An 18378-nucleotide genomic window follows, 5' to 3' on the forward strand; every position below is an offset into this window, starting at 1 on the left:
TCAACTTCTCTAGTTCGGTAGACGATCCACCACAGGATACTTGGTACAACTGAGGAAGCGTCTCACCAACTTCGAGGAGAGCCGCAGACAGAGAGATGATGTGGAGGAAGATTAGCACGTTACGATGTCAGCAGAGAGTGCTTCTCATGAAATGGGTATACAGTGTTCTTTCAAATCACATCTTAGGAAGACTTTTTCTAAGCCTAGTAGTTCCAAAAGCCCTATATTGTGTTTTGTATGTAACAAACCTGGACATTTAGCAGCTAGTTGTTAAAAAAAGACAACACTGTATGTAGTATATGCAAGGCTAAAGGCCATCTAGCACGTGCAAACTTGATGAAAAAAGTCATAAATGCTTAGCATCTAGTTTAAGCGCTGAACGCTTATTTGAAGTTTCAAAAGCCGATTTAGTAGTATATTCAGGCAGCACTGATCACAAGATGATAGATAAAACTTGGTTGAAACATTATCAAAAACTATAAACCACATTTAGCAATCCAAATGGAGGGAAGAAAAAAGTTGAAGGAACAGTAAATGTAGATGTAGAAGCACGAGACACTAAAGATGTGCCACATAAAACGACTTTTGAAAAAGTTTTGCATGTACCAGAGTACAAATCAAATTATTTTCATTTTCAAGTTTAGTTCAAAAGCAACACGAAATATTTCACACAAAAGCTAGGTCAGTGCTAAATTTCAGAAGCAAAGAAATCTTCAAGCTAATAAAAAGAGTCAAATTGTTCTTCCCACCATAAGGTAAAGAAAATAAGCACCACATTTCAAACATAAGTGAGGGCACATGTCGAGCAAAACTTTGGTACAAAAGACTTGGAAATTTGAACTTTTGAGAAGTAGCAAATACAACAGATGAAGTTTCCCAAGCTTCAGATTTTTGTGAAACTTGTGCTTTGGGAAAAGTTTTGAGAAATCCTGTTTCAAAAGTGAGCGACAACAAAGCAACTCAATAACTAGAAAGAGTTTACTTTGACGTTATTGGACCAGTGAGTCCTTCAAGTATAGTTGGCAACAGATAAGCAATTAGTTTCATAGATGAATTCAGTTGCAAAATTTATGGAATACAAAACGCAAGCATTGCAAACTTTCAAAATGTGTTTTGCACAATATGGCCAACCAAAAATTTTGCGGACTTATGAAGGAACAGAATACAAAAACGAAGCCTATAAAAAATATTGCATAAGCAAAAAAACAGCCCGTGAAATCACAGCTTTTGAAACACCCGACCAAAATGGTTTTGCAGAACGTTTTAATAGAACAGTAGTAGAGGCTGCGAGATGCCTTCTAATAGATTCAAAATTGCCAAAAAGCTATTGGGTTCGAGCTGTAGATACAGCATGTTATTCTAGAAAATTAGTTGTCAAAGTCAAAAATACATAGTCAGCCTTCAAAATTTTTTTCGGTTGCGAACCGAGAAGTGGCCATCTATAAATATTTGGTTGTATAGCCTCTTCGAAAAATCGTGATGCCAGTAAAAATCAAAGTTTGATCCAAAAGCAGCAAAGTGCCTGTTCATTGGTTACTCTGATAACACAACAGCTTATTTGTGGCAAAACAAAAAAACTAGGCAAATTTTGATTTCTAGAAACTTCATATTTCTAGAACAATCTACCAGGTTTTCATAATGAGACCGAAGATATAGGAGACATACTTCTATATCTAAACTTAGACGAAGTAAGTGGAGAACTTCAGGATACAAGCAACTCAAGTGAGTTAAGTTCAGAGGTGGAAACAACTGAAACAGAGAGTGTTCAGGAAAGTGAAAACAGTACAGGAACTGATGTTGAACAAGAAACTAAACAAGAAAAACCAAGTCCCAGCGTCAAACGAAAATCAAAAATCAGTTTACAGTTTAATCCAAAATCGCCGTGAAACACATAAAAAAAAGAAAGACTTCAAAAATTCCAGTACCTGTCAAAAAGCAAACAGCACCCTCAAGACAGCAACAGATAGGAAAACGAGGTCAAATAGCAATTACCTCAGGAGACCAAAAGACCATGCAACTTTGGTCAGAGTGCGATCATATGAAAGGATTGAGAAAGAAAGCAGCACAAAATAAAGAACTTGAGCGAAGAGATAGGTCTAGAGCACCTCCGGAATGCTTTGGTAAAAGCTAATCTTATGCTGTTCAAAGCACAATAAAAAAAAATTTCTTCGAGCCTGAACATTTTGAAAACGCTATTAATTCGATGTACAAAATTAAACCTGACTCGAACGGAAATATCGATAAATTTAAAGCGCGTTATGTAGCAAAAAATTTTAAGGAGATTAAGGGAACTTTATTTTCGGATACCCTTGCTCCCACAAGCAAATCTGAAACTACTACTGAAATCCTACTAGCTTTATCAGCTATCGAAAAATTCTTTTCGAAACAAATTGATGTAAAAGCAGCTTAATTACATCCTAAGATAGAAAAAGAAGTCTATCTAGAGCAAACAAAAGGTTTTGAAAAGTTAGACAGCAATGGCAACGAGTTAGTTTGTAAGCTAAAGAAACCAATATATGGACTGAAGCAAGCATCCAAAAATTGAGAGATCTCAACTTCTCTAGTTCGGAGAATTAGAATAAAGATTAAATAAAGAAGATGAAAAATTGGTTGTTCTAACCTGGGTTCATTACTTAGTCACAGCTGGAAATTGTCAAACCAACCGAGATCGGCAAAATGATAAACACAATAGAATCATAGTTTAAAAAGGATGACAGAACAGATGTTGAATGATTGCTTAGAATGCGAATTTTGAAAACAGAAAAAGGAATAACTTTAGATCAAGAAAAGTACACTCAAAAAAATTCAGAACAGTTCAATATGCAAGAGTGCAAACCAAGGAAAACACCAGCAGAAAATAAGCTAATACTTGAAGTAGCTAAAGAAGAATCAGTAAGATTAGATTCACATGAGTTTAGAAGTCTAAAAGGTTCATTACTCTACCTAGCTAAGCAAACTAGACCAGATATCACGAGATCACAAACATTTTGTCACGCCTCATGAATGACCGAACTGTTGAGCATTTCAGTACTGGCAAGCGCGTGTTGGGATACCTACAACATACTAAATCTCTTAGAGTCTTTCCCATCAGCCAGCAACAGCACTTTAGTTGGCGAAACAGATGCGCACTGGAGTGGAGACGTGAATGATAGACGATCGACCGCAGGATACTATTTCAAGCTGTGAGACAGTAGGGGATAGGTCAGTTGGCAACTCAAGAAGCAACCGACAGTGTCACTCTCATCTTGTGAGGCAGAATACCGGGGTTTAGCTGGCGCAGTTCAAGAGGCCATCTTCTTGCGTGGTCTTCTTGGAGAACTGGGGTACCAACAGTGTGAGCCCACAACCATAGGGGAGGACAAGTAGAATTGCATTAAGCTTGCAACTAACCCGGTGCTTCACAAACGATCAAAGCACATCGACACGAAATATCATTTTGTCCGAGAACGAGTTGATGACAAATCAATCAAATTGATCTACAGGCCAACAGATGAAAAGGCAGCAGATCTTCTGACAAAATCATGGTAACAGCAGAAAGTAGAACAACATCGAGATCAACGATTGATCGAGCCCAGATTCTTTCCTAGCGGCAACAATCTGAGTCGGGGTATTGGAGCACAGAAAAGAACTTGGAAAATATCTTAGTGCTTATAAACTTAACTCATATTAATAAACTCAGAAAGAAAACAAACTTACCAGATTTATAACGAAAACTGCATGTAACCATTTCGAAAATGAAATTGAATCACTTTTGAACTCTATGTTTGTCAAATAATAATATTTATGCACTAATATTGAATGGTAAAGGCAACTTTTTGTGAACTATCTCAAGTGAACTAAATTTTTGCATGTAATAATGAAATGACGCCCACTCATACGCCCCAAATTCGCCTGATTTTTGATACATTAACCTTTTAATAAATGTAAACTGTAAATATATTTTTTTATATTTCAGACTATATATAGGATATTTGTTTAAATCCTCACTCTCTTATTCTCTGTTGGATCTCCTAAAAGTAATTTATTTTTTTTCTCTAACATCTTTTGAGCTGTAACAACTTCAGTCTCAAACTTGCCAAAACTCGTCCTGCCTCATCGGGGTTGTTGCGCTACAGTGTCCTTAATCCTGTTAACATTCATCCTGTTCACAAAGCGATCAGCTGTTTTTTACACTGTGTTATGACGTCTAGTTATCAATAAATGGCTGGCAAGGATTCAAAAACCTTATTAAAGAAATTAGCGGTGGGGGGGGGGGGGGGGGGTCTTTAGCTGCACTAGACCACGTCCTTACGGCCTGCTGAAAGGCTCCAAAAGAACTTAATGCCCTTTGGGCGCTATCTGTTTATCCCGTTTTGGAAAAAATGGGTCAGACGAAAAATCGCATAAAAAAGACCACAGGACTAATATAATTGCTATGAACTGGGTTTGAGAGCAATTAAAATGCGATAATTATTTTATAACTAGACTATGAGTGGTATATGTGAATAACCTCAACGTCTCCATTGCTGACTGCCACGTGTAGAGGGGTGCTCAGGTTTTTGTCACAGAAGTTCATCACCATCTCTTTCGTGTACCCGAAGTTGGAACCTATATCGCACGATTAATAAACGGTCAAGCCGTAAAAATGCCAAATGAACAACGGTACTATATAAGAATAGTATTTTTTAGCATTTTGCTGAATTTTGTAAGAATAACGTAAACATTCACGGGCGCTAAATTGACATCTATTAAATTCAGTTTTTCTTCTCGAGAGTGTCAATTGAAACAGAGTTTGATCCAAGGCTCCCTCAGTTCTTTCCGCAAATATAGAAAGATCAGGTTTCTAGGAACACGCTTTCCAACGATTTTTAAGTTAAGAGAGACTGAAGTTTCCAGTTTATTGAGGCGGAAACGCGATTGCAAATTTCGTAATTCTAAATTTCAAAACAATTTGAAATTTTGAATTTGACAATGAAAAATTAGAAAATATTGACAATTATTGATTTTCATGGGGGGGGGGGGTGATTTGATTTTAATGAAAAGAAAGAACTCCCATAGTTTGCTCTTAATTATTAATGACGGATATGCAGGCTAGATGTTAGTAGCTACACTAACAGTGTTCTATGATGGCGTTGAGAACCCGTCTGGACCCATTGAGGACAGAGACATGAACGGAAGAGTATCCAGAGTTGCAGGCTATGCACGGGTAGCCACCATTGTCCAGCTAAACAGCGAAGACTAATATCAAAACATGTCAAAAACGCGAGCGTGGCTGGACAAAATCAAATGCTACCCAGGTTGTGGTGCAAGACCGAAAGTCGATATGTCCAGACCGTCCCAGACGAAACACGCCTGTGCCAAGACCGTCCCAGACGGAAAGTACTCATGTCAAGACTTTCGTGCGTTCAAAAATTTTCGTGCGTTCCTCGTGCGTTCAAACATTACCATGTCCAGACTTTTGTGCGTTCCAAACCAAAATTCGTGCGCTCCAAAATTAAAAGTTGGGGTTTGTGCGTTCATGTAAGACCATCGGGGTTCAAAAGATCCTATGTCCAGGATTTCGAGCGTTCGAAATTTCTTATTTCCAGATTTTTGTACGTTCCAAACCAAAACCATGAGCTCCAAAAATGAAAATTTGTACGTTCATTTCCAAACTATCGTGCGTTCAAAAATCAATGACCAGACTTTCCGGTGCTTATAGTTGCCTACGTCCAGGTTTATGTGCGTTCACCAGACGAACGGAAATTCTTTTGGGGAATAAAAAACCAATGAAGAGGAAGACCAAAGGGTTCCCTAAATTCAGAGAACATATTTTTTAACGTATGAAACGCTCTTTCTTGCTACAGGGAAAATTATTGCCCTTTGAAAAAAATTTCTTCGAATAAGTGTAACCATTTTGAAAATATTGGTTTTACAGTGGGTCAATTCACAGTTCAAAATGAACTGAAGTTGGTACGGGGTACACTTGGTGCAACTAGAGACTGAATCCAAGACAAATTTTAAAATGTATAGCCTTGAAAATAATCCAGAAAATCTATATAAGCGAATTAACTTCTAATTATATTCTATAATTGAATTCTAAAATGTAAAATATAGTATCTTTCAGTCGGTTAAAAAATTATTGGAAACAGATCAGACTTGATATGGATCATTCCCAGTGAACTTAGAGTGTAAAACAAATTCAATTTTTGCTATGGCTTGCCTAGAAAAAAGTTAGGTTTTTATAGGTTTTTATTCTTAAATTTAGAGGTTTCCGATTACATTTTGTTTTCCAAAAAATTTTGGAGTTTCGTCGAGCTAGGGGGAGCTGTTCAAATCAAAATAATTTTTTTTTGATCACACAAAAAACAATGTTTTTTTGAGCGTCCATGTTAAGATTATCGTCAGTTCAAAGTTACCTGTGTCCAGACTTTCGTGCGTTCAAAGTTGCCTATGTTTAGACTATCATGCGTTCATAGTTGACTAAGTCCTGAACTTTGTGCTTTTAAACTTTTCTATGTCCAGACTTTCGTGCGTTGAAAGTTGCCTATGCCCAGACTTTCGTGCGTTCAAAGTTGCCTATGTTTAGGCTATCATGCGTTCATAGTTGCCTATGTCCTGAACTTTGTGCTTTTAAACTTTTCTCTGTCCAGACATTCGTGCGTTCAAAGTTGCCTATGCCCAGACTTTCGTGCGTTCAAAGTTGCCTATGTTCAGACTATCAGGCGTTCATAGTTGTCTATGTCCTGAACTTTGTGCTTTTAAATTTTTCTATGTCCAGACTTTCGTGCGTTGAAAGTTGCCTATGCCCAGACTTTCGTGCGTTCAAAGTTGCCTATGTTTAGACTATCATGCGTTCATAGTTGCCTATGTCCTGATCTTTGTGCTTTTAAACTTTTCTATGTCCAGACTTTCGTGCATTGAAAGTTGCCTATGCCCAGTTTTTCGTGCGTTCAAAGTTGCCAATGTTTAGACTATCATGCGTTTATAGTTGCCTATGTCATGAACTTTGTGCTTTTAAACTTTTCTATATCCAGACTTTCGTGCGTTCAAATTTGCCTCAATCCAGAATTTTGTGCGTCAAAATTGCGAATGCCCAGACTATCGTGCGTTCATTTTTCTTTCCAGACAGTGTATTTTTGAACGTACGACGCGCCTTCTGCGTTCATTTTGGTCTGGACATATCGACTTTCGATCTGTGACCTCAACCTGTGACTTCGGTTGGTGACCTCAAAATTAATTCAGTTTTTTTTGTAAAAATTGAATTTAATATTTTGCAAAATTGTCAGAACGGCGGAATAAAAATTGTGCGCTCAATGTGCTCTCTAAGGTACTTGAGAAAGCTAAAATGAAGTTAAAGTTGTTCAAAATAGCGTGAAATGGTTGCAATTACACACTAAAAAGAACCGATAGATATACTCTTCAGAAACCATTAACCATAAATATATTATGAAACAATGATCTGAGCACCTCTTATTTTAACAGGAGCTAGTTTTTACGATGATAATCGACAAAACAGATATTTATTTTCAGTGTTTTTGCAGTGTAATAATGTATCTAATTTTCTTTGAGCTTCAGTGAGTTAATAGGACAGGACTGTGGTCTTCAAAAATTTTTTAAACTTTTGAGCTAAGAGAGCAAAAAATGTTTGAAGTGATATTCGGCTTTTGCGTGAATGATCCCCATACGATCAAACAAATGGCGCCCTGATGATATTTTCTTATTAACTGAAAAACTTTGTCAAAAAGATAAATTAAACGGTTAAATTTATTCCAAACTCCGACCGGTATCCATCTGCACGCATTGACATTACCTCTACAAAATTACCTCATTACTAAATTACCTCTGCGTTTCATTGCACGCATTACAACATTACCTCTGCGTTTGATATCTTCCAAAACAAACTACTAGCAAAATTAGATGATTTTTACCAACATCTATTAACATCAAAGACTTTGAACAAAAATTTGAACAAAAAAAATGAAAGGGAAGAAACTTGCGCGTCATCAAAAATTGTGCTGTTTTTTGTAAGACTACGGAAGAGTTACAAGTTAACGCGAACTCAACCAAAATTTATCCCACTTTGTTGCTTTTCTTTCAATGTTACGGTAATGTTAACAACAATTTGTGGACCAAAGATTCGACAAAATAATCAGAAGAAAGAAGAAATCCACAAACAGAAGATGATTTGTTATTGTGTTAAATAACAGCAACTGTAATTCTTGACGAAAAAAATAAAGGAGAAAAATACAGATAAGACGCTAATGGCTTTTTTTCTAGCATGCAAAAAATTGCGCAACCTTACTAAAAACAATTGCACACATTCTTTTTGTGGCACATTAGGCAATTTGTTTATTAAAAAAATCAAATGCGGTTTATAGCCATCTTCTGACAACACTGCGTTAAATTTTCTGTCTAAAATGAGGACAACAATCATTTAAACGTAATAGAACTTTTTATCAAAGCATGAAAAGGTTGAATGAGGTTATACTAAGTTCTTCATGACGACAAAAACTATAAAAGCTCAAAATTGACGAAAATGAGAGTTTTTCAGACTTTTTTATTAGACACTAACGGCGTAATTTTAATTATCGTGCAAAGTAAAAGTTACTCCGTGGGATCAATTTTTGTTCTAAGATTCTTCGGTCAATATGAAGGCAATTCTTCATACACGAAAAAAATCTGCCAGATATTGATTTCATTGCTTAAATTTTTTTCTATGAGATGTGTATTGCAAAACAAACCATTAACGTCGGAAGAAATGCTCTTGAACACGACTATGTTGAATTTATTACAGTCTAATTCATTGGAGAGGGGGGGCGTAGATAAATTCACTAAAGAGCGCTTAAAAAGACGTCATTAGAGGTTACTATATACCACTAATAAGATTTAAAGTGAAAAAAAGATGGCGCAGAACGAAAAAGTCAAAGCTGCAAAAATCCCTTGAAAAATTGAAACGGGCAGGCAAAATTTTGCATAAAAAGGCCACCAAGTTTAAAATAATTGCTTTATAAAATAACTTCGTTCGAGAACATTCTCCATTCTTTGATAACCAGATTTAAACTTTAATCAAAATTGCGGAATTTTGATACAAACTAGCAAAACTACAATTCTGAAATGTCGAACTACAGAGTGAAAATACATAGCAACCTTAAATTTGTTTACATCATTGTACCAGCAGTTTTCAGGGAAATAATTTGAGGAATTACTGAGGAAATATGCTAAAAACGGCCCATATGCTGCGCTAGTTTTTACGGTAAAAAGGGAGAGATTATCAAAAAACAATACTTGTTGTTTTGTAAAAATAGCCTATACAATTTTTCAACAGCCCTTTTGATCTTGAAAATTAAATTTGTCAAAAAAACAATGCATATTTCAATAAAATCGTCAAAAATGAAATAAAACTGAACCAAACACACTAATGCATTGAAAAAATGATTCAGTGTTCGTTAAATTTTCGACCTCGATAGCTTCCCAAAATTGACAAAAGCCTTCCAATTAATGTATTTTACACTGGACAGCCCTTATAATGAGGTCTGTTGAGCTTCACTCTACAATTTTTATTACAATGACAGTTTTTAAAAAAAACATATAGAGTTTTATGCAAATAAAATTGCAAAATTGTGTTCTGTTACCAAAGACAATTTTTCCTTCAATAATGTACGTCGATAATCATGATGATGAGCTCCTCAGTAAGATTAAAATGGATATCAGTAAAACTAAATTTTAAATGAATTTTTGAACAAAACTGCTACTAAAAATTAGCTGATCTCAGTTTTATAAAAGGTTGGAATGGGCATGGTAAATATTTGTATTGGCTAGGGTTTAAAGTAAATTTATCCCTTGAATGTTACATGATAGTGTGATAGAAAGCAGTGATTCTTTTTTTGCCCAGAAATGAATAGTAAATCTGGGTCTACGAAAATTTACATTTTTTAAATTTGTTTGCGTAATCGCAGTGTTGAAGCATTAAGCTGTTGATCTGTATTAACAGTAGCCTATTCTCAGCTGTCTTTTTTTTATTTCATTCTACACATCTCAGACTGTTCATTTTGTGAGGATGAATGCTCTTTTTTGGTGGCTATGACCACTTTTTGCGTCTGAAACATTCACGTGGTATAGTAAGTCCCATAAAGTTGCAAAGCAAGCGAACGTTTGAAAAACTCCCGACATGCGAATGAACAAACAACGAAGTACTGATCTCTGCATGCTTTAAATTTGAACGTTGACCTTTGAAACGTTCGATAGCGTTGCAATTTTATGGGACTGACTATACCATCATTGCACCCCGGGTCGAGGTGTCACCGCCATTCAACGCAAAATTATGTAAGATAAGCGGTTAATGCGGAAATCTTTGTATGATAAGCGTTGAATGCGGTGAAATTACATAAATCAGGCGGTGAAAGCGGTGAAAAAAAACTTTATCGGCTGGTAGCGCTGAAATTACAAATTTTAGCGGTGAATTGTGGTGAATTTTTGTAAGATCACCGCTTAGTCTAGTAGTGAACTTACATAATTTCACCGCATTCACCGCATTTCACCGCAAAATTATGTACGAAATTTGCGGTGAAAAAACTAACTTATCACCGCTTATCTTACATATTTTTGCATTTTTTTCTCGACCCGGGACCACGCAAAAATTATGATAAATATGCGTACAAAGCTGCTGCAGTTTTTGCAACGCAGTTCATTGATTGCCTGAGCTTGTGTTTAAACAACAAAAATCTATCCTCTAAGCGCAAATTTTACTTCAGTATGTATATGCACTGATGATAACATGACTCAGAAAATGGTATATATTTTCTGACTAACCAATAATTTGGCCACTTCAACGGCGTCTATCTCCGAAGCGTAATGAAGAGCCGTTCTTCCTCTGTCGCCCCTGGCGACTACATCAACACGTGTGCAACCCAGTAACACCTGAAAATAAAATCAGCAGTGATATATTCCATGCAGCCACATATAATTTTCGGTGGCAAAAAGTTAATACAAACTACAATTGTTTTTGAAAAAAACATTGAGGCACCTATTTACAACTCGTACCAAATTTAACTGCTAAATTGGAGCTTTCGTATTTGATTCTCTTAAAACAAGTAACGCACCGGTAACAGAAAATCTCCGGCAGGTATTATGAACCCAATAATACCACATTCAAAATAATTAAAATACTTTTAAGCAACTTTATTCTTCTAACCTGAGAACGTGTCATTGCTTTCTACAGGGAGGATCAACAAGTTTGTTTATGGTCATCACTGATGGTGGGAAGGCCGAATTAAAAATATGGTTTTATGTACACTGATATACTTGTGGTATGAACAAAATTGAAGCAATGATTCAGTTCAATTTGGTAGCCTTTATTCAATAAATTTACTTCACGAACATCAGGTAAGAAAGTTTTGCGTATATCGAAATTTAATATTAAACTCTAAGTTCTGATCTTCGCTATATATCACGTCCTGCCTCCTTTTTTAAGCCGTTTTAAGCATCTTCGTAGGGATAGCATCTCCAAATGTTTCTGGTTGTTTTTTTTCTGCTTGAAGTTCTCGTGGACCCAGAATGTTGTTCTCCTTCAGTTACTGAAGTTACTTCAGTGGAGTTGGGTTATGCCACGTCTATATTGTCCCTACTGCTCTCAGATTGTGAGTCAGTAGATAGCTGATCATTGGATTCAGTCTTGATGTTAACACGTTCCAGTCGTGCAATTTGGTTCTCACTAACAAACACTCTATTGTTTGAATTCTCAAGCTGCATGAAAGAACTGTACATTCCTTTGCCAATGAAGGTGGCTGGAACTGTTTGTGTTCGTCTCCTTGATTATAAAAGGACTGGTTCACATAAATCAAAGTCAGTGACTGATGGAAGTCTCTCTTTCTGTCCTAGCAGCAGTTCCACTGGAGTTTTGCCCCGCGTCTTGGAAGTGTTCCGGTTTGTCGTCAAAGCCCGTTGTAGGAAAGCGCCAAACGACACATTCAGATTTGGACTCCAGGCTCGAATGGCCCGTTTCACTGTTTGGACCGCTCGCATTTGCTCTTGTATGGTAGATGGGTGACTCCACTTTTTCCCTTGTGTTTCACCTCATTGTTTTAAGTCACTGCATAAAAGTTCGGGACTATTGTCTGATACTAAAGTTTTTGGTATCCCTAATCTTTCGAAGATTTGACTCAGTTACACCTTCACTGTTTGTGAAGTTCTATTTCATGCAGTGAACAATTCCATCCAACTTGAACCCGCGTCTATTATCACTAAGATATTTCCTTGGTCCTTAACGTAACTCCAGTCCGTATGGAGTCTTTCCCAAACTTCTGCTTTTGGCCACTGCATCAGATATCTTTTCCCCCAGGATAGGCCATGTTCTTGGCAATGCTTACATTTACTAACATATCGAAGAACATCTTGACTTATGCCGGGCCAACAAGCTATCATTAAGACTTCAGTTTTCGTTAAAATTTCGCCTGCGTGCGTCTCATGAGCATTGGGTATCACCACATTTCTTAGTTTGGGTGGAATGAATGGCACAACTCATCGAAAGATGATTCCGCTGTGGATAGTAAGGGCGTCTTTCTGTTGTTCGAAACTTTTCTTTGCCTCTGAACACTTTTTCCAGTTTCCGCTTTTAATAATATTGATGACATTTTGGAAGAGTCGATTCGATCCCTCTTCAGTTCTGTTGTCTGACTGGGTAACCAAGTCGGATTGAACAAAATAAATACTGTCGAGAGAAGAGCAGACTCGATCATTGTCGTCGTCATCAAAATTTAGTCTGCTCAAAGCATCAGCATGGGGGATCTGCTCTCCGGTTGTTTGTTTCAATTCGAAGTCGAATCTCATCACTGCTATATCCCATCTCGTGATTCTGTTTGAGGAAGTTACGTGTCCTGTGAAAAGAAAAATTTGAGAAGTTGGCCGTCAGTTTGCACAGAATCTCCTTCCGAGCAAGAATGGTTTCAATCTTGTGAACCCAAAGACGATTGCAAGTGCCTCTCGGTCAATATTGAAGTAATTGAGTTTGGCTTGAGAAAACTTCCCTGAGACATACATCACAGGATGTTTTTCCTGAGAGAGAACTCTGTCGATTGCTTTCTCCCAGGCGTCTGCTTGCTTCTCTCATCAAGCTGTAAGGCTGAATTGTGGGTTAGCACACAAATAATTTTTTTATTTTTTCGGTAGCATTCATTACTTCTTTTTCCCAAATGACGTCAGCTTTTCGAATTTCGTTCAAAGGCAACATTTTTCAAAGGCAATATCTGGTATAATTCGTCCATAAAAACTTGCTAGGCCGACAAAAAACTCTAGTTGTTTCTTAATTGATAGTGGTTTTGCATTTTTAATTTCTCGACAAGTTTGGGATCGGAAGCTATTCCTTCCTTTAAAACTGGGTAACCAAGACAACTAAGGCTTGAGATTGGTTTTGAAATGGATTTGTTTCCGTTGATGGTGAACTTCTATTCATTTAGTCGACTTTGGCCGCAAGCATTCGTTTCTGGTATTGCTCCTTTTGTTGTTCCATATACCATTACCTCATCTTGAAAGATGACAACACCCTTGATTCTTTTGAGATTTGACTCGATGCAATTCTGGAACATGAATAAAGAAATTTTCAAGCCATGAGGAAGCCTGCGCAATTTGAACAATCGTTGCAATGTGATTGTACATATTTTTTTTGCATCCTCGTCCAATTTCTTTTGATATTTTGCTTCTGATAAGTCAATTTTGCCAGAGTAAGGCCACATGGAAATTATGGAATTTGGTCTCCAATTCTGGGAATGGACGATTCTCGTCCATAACTTTGCCGTTTACGTGAACTTTCAGGTCCACGCATAGGCCTAGAGCTCCGTTTTTCTTCCGTTGACAAACTGCTGCGGATGCAATTTTGACCGTATCAGGTTGCACTTGCACCAGAATGCCCTCTCGTACCATCGTCTCAAGTTTCTCTTTGACCTTGTCTTGCAGAGGTAGAGGTATCTTTTCAGCCTTGCAGAACGTCGGCTGTGAACCCAGAATCATTTTCACATGCGCTTTGTGTCCTTTGACTGCATGTAGTTTTTCATGTTGATGACTTCTTGGGGTAGTATGTCTCCCCCAAGTAGTCCAAATGCTTTGTTGGATTGCACCACTGCAAGTTGTTGTTGCCTACACCTACTCCCGTTTCACTCAACATCACATGTTAGTGATCCCAGAAGAAACGTCAATTGATGACCATCATAGGCCTCAAGACGTTTGATTTTGCCATCCAACTGAGGTCTACCAAGTTCAGTCCAGATTAACGATGATATCACAGTGGTATCAGCACTGGTATCAACTTGCATTATTATTTGACGATTTTTTACCTTGTACTCCCATGTTGCTGACATGTTAAATACGTTTTAACGTGTACAGTGCATTCCCATCTCCATTTCGGAAGATATTTGACCAGAGAATTTATCCTCTTACTCGCAGAAGTTGTTGTGCTGGTCTGACTAACCTGATCTGGGCTGAGTTTTCCTCTTATACATTTTTGCAAATTGCCCCACTTTTTCACAGGTGTTACAATTCTTGTTCAAAGCTGGACTCGACTTGCTACTGTGTGGCTTACCTCCACATCTGTTGTACAAGTGACCATAGCCTTTACAGCTAGTGAACTTTTCACTCGGTTTTCTCAAGGTCTTTTTGAAGTTGTATGCCACTTCTTCCTTCACTATAACCGGTTTATTACCTGTTGAGGAACTCGGAAAAACCATTGCTTGACTTCTGACATGTAGTCCTGTTATTTTCGAAAGAGTCAATGTTGGCTTAGTATTGATGCCGTCTAATAATCTTTCCTTTGACTCAGGGTCTCTCAAACCTGAGATAAACTTTATTTTTTACCAACTCTTTCTCGGGGTTGGTCACTGTTATTGGTGTCTCGAAGCTACAATAGCGTGCGTCTCTTCTTAGGCCAGCTAGAATATCATCGTCGGATTCTCCAGCGCCTTGGATAGCGCACAGACCTTTAGCACCTTCTGCCGCTATGAGTCTTGCTCTGGGGGAAGAATAGTTTTAAATTACTAGTGTGAACTCTTTAAAAATAGTTTCTAGTAATGTTTTAAGGCTCATAAGGCTCCTAAATTTCAAAAGTTCGTCTTGTCCGCACAAACTAAGAAAGTGATTCGTTGCATGTAGTTCCGAAATTGTACGTTCGTTGTTGAGTTTGTCTTCTTTCTTCTCTGTGCAAAATTTTGTCACAAAAAACATAATGCCCGCAGAACAGGATTCAGCATTATGCAGATCCAAAATGTAACGTTCGGTCGGTGTTAGTGGACGCCATTGTCGTGGTCTCGAGCACGAATAAAAGGAGTTTTACTATTTTAATAATTGAATTCTAAATGGCCTAAGAGTACAAAAATTCACAGTTATTCATAGTGGCTACCATTATGAAAATTTACAGAACCGTCCAAATATAGATCAACTGACAATGGTTAATTTACACCTAAATTATGAAAAAATTTCCCCCTTGCCGAATATGTCAAGTAATAGTTTCCATCACTTAGTACATTGTTCTCCTAACCTGAGATCGTGTCATTGGTATCTACAGGGAGGATCATCGAGTTGGTTTATGGTCATCACTGACGGTAGGAAGGTCGAATTAATCGCTCAATTTTATGGTTCATGCACACTGATAAACTTATGGTATGAAAAACTTTGAAATATCAATTTGGTCTTATTTGGTAGCCATTATTCAATAAATTTACTTCACCAACGTCACGAAAGAAAGTTTTGTTCATATCAAAATTTTAAGTTAAACTCTAAGTTCTGATCATCGCGATATATCACCAAATGCTCATCTAAATGGTGTCTGCCTTTTGAGTTCTTATCAAAGAACTCCCAATTAATTCAGACATCTATCATTTCACCCGCATTTCAATTCCTGTATATTTGGTACGATGAACATTCAAAGTGAAGTATACCCAGGTTTCGCGTTGGGTTACGGATTTTTGCAGGAGAAATGCAAATGTTTGTAACTAAGTTAGAAGAATGAACTTCTCAAGAATATGTGAATTAGAGAGAATGATTTATTAACTAGAATTTAATTATTCACGAATCGGGTCTTTACGAATATAAAGATCCGATTAATAGATCAAGATGGTGATTTAGATTTGAGAGTTGAAAAATTGTCCGTATATATACCCAATATCAATGAGATAAATGAAGATATGAATCTCTTCTTAGGACCACGATTTATTGCGGGAGTCCTAAAACTGACCAAATATGGTTTGCTAAATTGAAATCTCCGGAACTGAATCCATTTCTGGACGGTTCCTCGCGATAAAAGCACTTAAAACCAGGGATGAGAACAACGTTCAACAATTTAGTCATTAATAGTTATCTAAACAAGAGTGCAAGAACAAGGTATTGATCTCATCATCTAAACATTAGTTAGTTAAACTTTACAATAACTTTGAACTTTTGATCTTAAGTTGATATTACAATTGACATCCATTATTTCTATCATTTCGGATAATGAGTTTAAGGATTAGCACTCAAAATTTGAGATACATTGCGTAGGGTTTGGGGAAAGGGCTCTATGAAGCAAAATTTTGTGGTTAAATTACGTTGATTTAAGGGGGGTTAAATAAAGTGGGACGAAAAAAATGAAATCCATAAGAATAAAGTTTTAGAAAAGGCACTCGGCAGTTGTTGGCAGAGATGGTTATGAAGCGGAGGTCACAAATTAAAAGAGAAAAAAGTAAATTTAATCTATTAAATTAATCTAACCTTCATGAGTTCGAGTTTGTCAAGTTTGGCCGCAATGTGTATAGCTGCCAAGTTCTGGTAGTTGGGTTTGTTCACGAGGGGAAAGAACTGGAGCACGTGTTTCAGAAATGCGATGGATCCATGAGCCACAGCATGGTGTACGATTGTGTTCCCATCCGTACCACAAACCGTCTCCGCTAAACAACATTTTTCAAAAGAAATTTGTTACCGCATTTAGAGAAAAAAATAGATTTACAAACTTTTTGGAAACTGCACTTAGAAAAAATCCATCTTGAGCAAAAAAATATATAACAATGTTAAAAACTCTGTATAATTCCTACTCAAATTCAGAAAATCAAAAAAACTTCCCGAAAACCTTCCGCAAAGGGGCAGTTTTTCTGTCACAAGTAGAAAGTTAAATGTTCACAACTTACGTTAACAGTAAATTTGATTTTTTTAAAGAAAATAATTGCGAATCTGATAAATTACTTTTAAGAAATTGTAATAGGTTTCTTCAACTTGTTCAGGTTATGAGTTTGCCATCAGTTTCTAGAAAACTTTTTCTATAAATCACAATTTTCTACTAGAGTTTTCATAACATTTTTGCTTGTTTAAAGCAAAAAAATTGGCAAAACAGCAGTTCCAAATTGTTTTGCTTAGATAGAAGAAGTTCAAATGGCCATCTCTATACTTAATAGAATTTTCTGGGCAGGTTTGTATGGCAGTTTTGTCATAAAAAGGGTATATATCAAAAGTGTGTTCAAATTTAGCAAAAATATTCAAATCAATAGATTCAGCAACCGTTTGTCATTTAAAAAAACCTGAAAAATGATGTTACTATGCATACTTAACTTACTTTAGAAAAACGAAACAAAATTTGGACAAAAAGTACAGAAACAAAACAGCCAATTTTTACGTAACTTTTAGACATCGATCATTTGTGGAGAGCTACATTGATCAAGAACTATTTATACAAAAAACAAATTACACGGAGAGAAATTGAGCCAAATGCGGCCAAAATTGGCCAAAAACGGTTAGATAAATGCGGCATTCATTCAAAAACACTTTTCAAAGACTAACGCAGGGCATGATAAAAAACTTCTCTTGCTCACAAAAATTAGTTCATACGACAATTTTACTCGCTTTCAATTTTATGTCAAAAAGCCCTTTGAACAAATAGTATTTCCCGTAAGAAAACTTCTACTCCTCTTCGAGTCGTAAAAAACCAAGAGAAGTCGAATAATAGCCTCAGCTATCGCTTTGAGGCTGTTAAACAATTTTGTGGAAAAAACTCATTCATTGAAACGATAATAATCTGTAATGGAAGAGAATATCTTCCAAAAACAATACCATGAATATTTGAATACAGTCTAATACGTCTTTTTATTAGGTATCGTAAGTTCAACGAGTAGCCGTTGAGATTCATTAAACATTAAGCGCTGTCTGAGGTGGGTAGATTGTTTAACCGTTGTAACTAACAAGCGCCATGTTGAACGAGCACATCAAAGCAGTGTGGTCTGTCCAAGATGGCCGCCTTGTGAACAAGATACGGAGATCCCTTTGCTTCTTTGTACTGGTAGCTGACCAATTCACAATTGCAAGCCAGCACTTTCTGCAGTTCCAAGTGGTTGTCATTCTTCATAGCCTATAAGAGAAGGTCTCATTTTAATCTCAAATCTTTCAGATATTTGCATGATCTTGATGTAATTG

The 18378-nt window shown here is 36.8% G+C and overlaps 1 protein-coding gene across 2 annotated transcripts in view; it reads right to left on the reverse strand.

Moving 5' to 3' along the window:
* Nucleotides 1-18378, reverse strand: part of LOC142341612 (transient receptor potential cation channel subfamily A member 1-like) — a 99671-nt gene that overhangs the window by 56448 nt on the left and 24845 nt on the right. For both annotated transcript variants that reach the window (XM_075392699.1, XM_075392698.1), the window contains exons 3-7: nucleotides 18148-18313; nucleotides 16690-16865; nucleotides 10771-10878; nucleotides 5095-5203; nucleotides 4490-4587 (exon numbers count right to left, since the gene is read on the reverse strand). In XM_075392699.1, coding sequence (XP_075248814.1) covers nucleotides 4490-4587; nucleotides 5095-5203; nucleotides 10771-10878; nucleotides 16690-16865; nucleotides 18148-18313 — 657 coding nt within the window. The remainder of the gene's footprint in view (nucleotides 1-4489; nucleotides 4588-5094; nucleotides 5204-10770; nucleotides 10879-16689; nucleotides 16866-18147; nucleotides 18314-18378) is intronic.

This window comes from Convolutriloba macropyga, chromosome 6, assembly GCF_964194025.1.
Source record: "Convolutriloba macropyga chromosome 6, txConMacr16.3, whole genome shotgun sequence".
NCBI classification, from domain to species: domain Eukaryota; kingdom Metazoa; phylum Xenacoelomorpha; order Acoela; family Convolutidae; genus Convolutriloba; species Convolutriloba macropyga.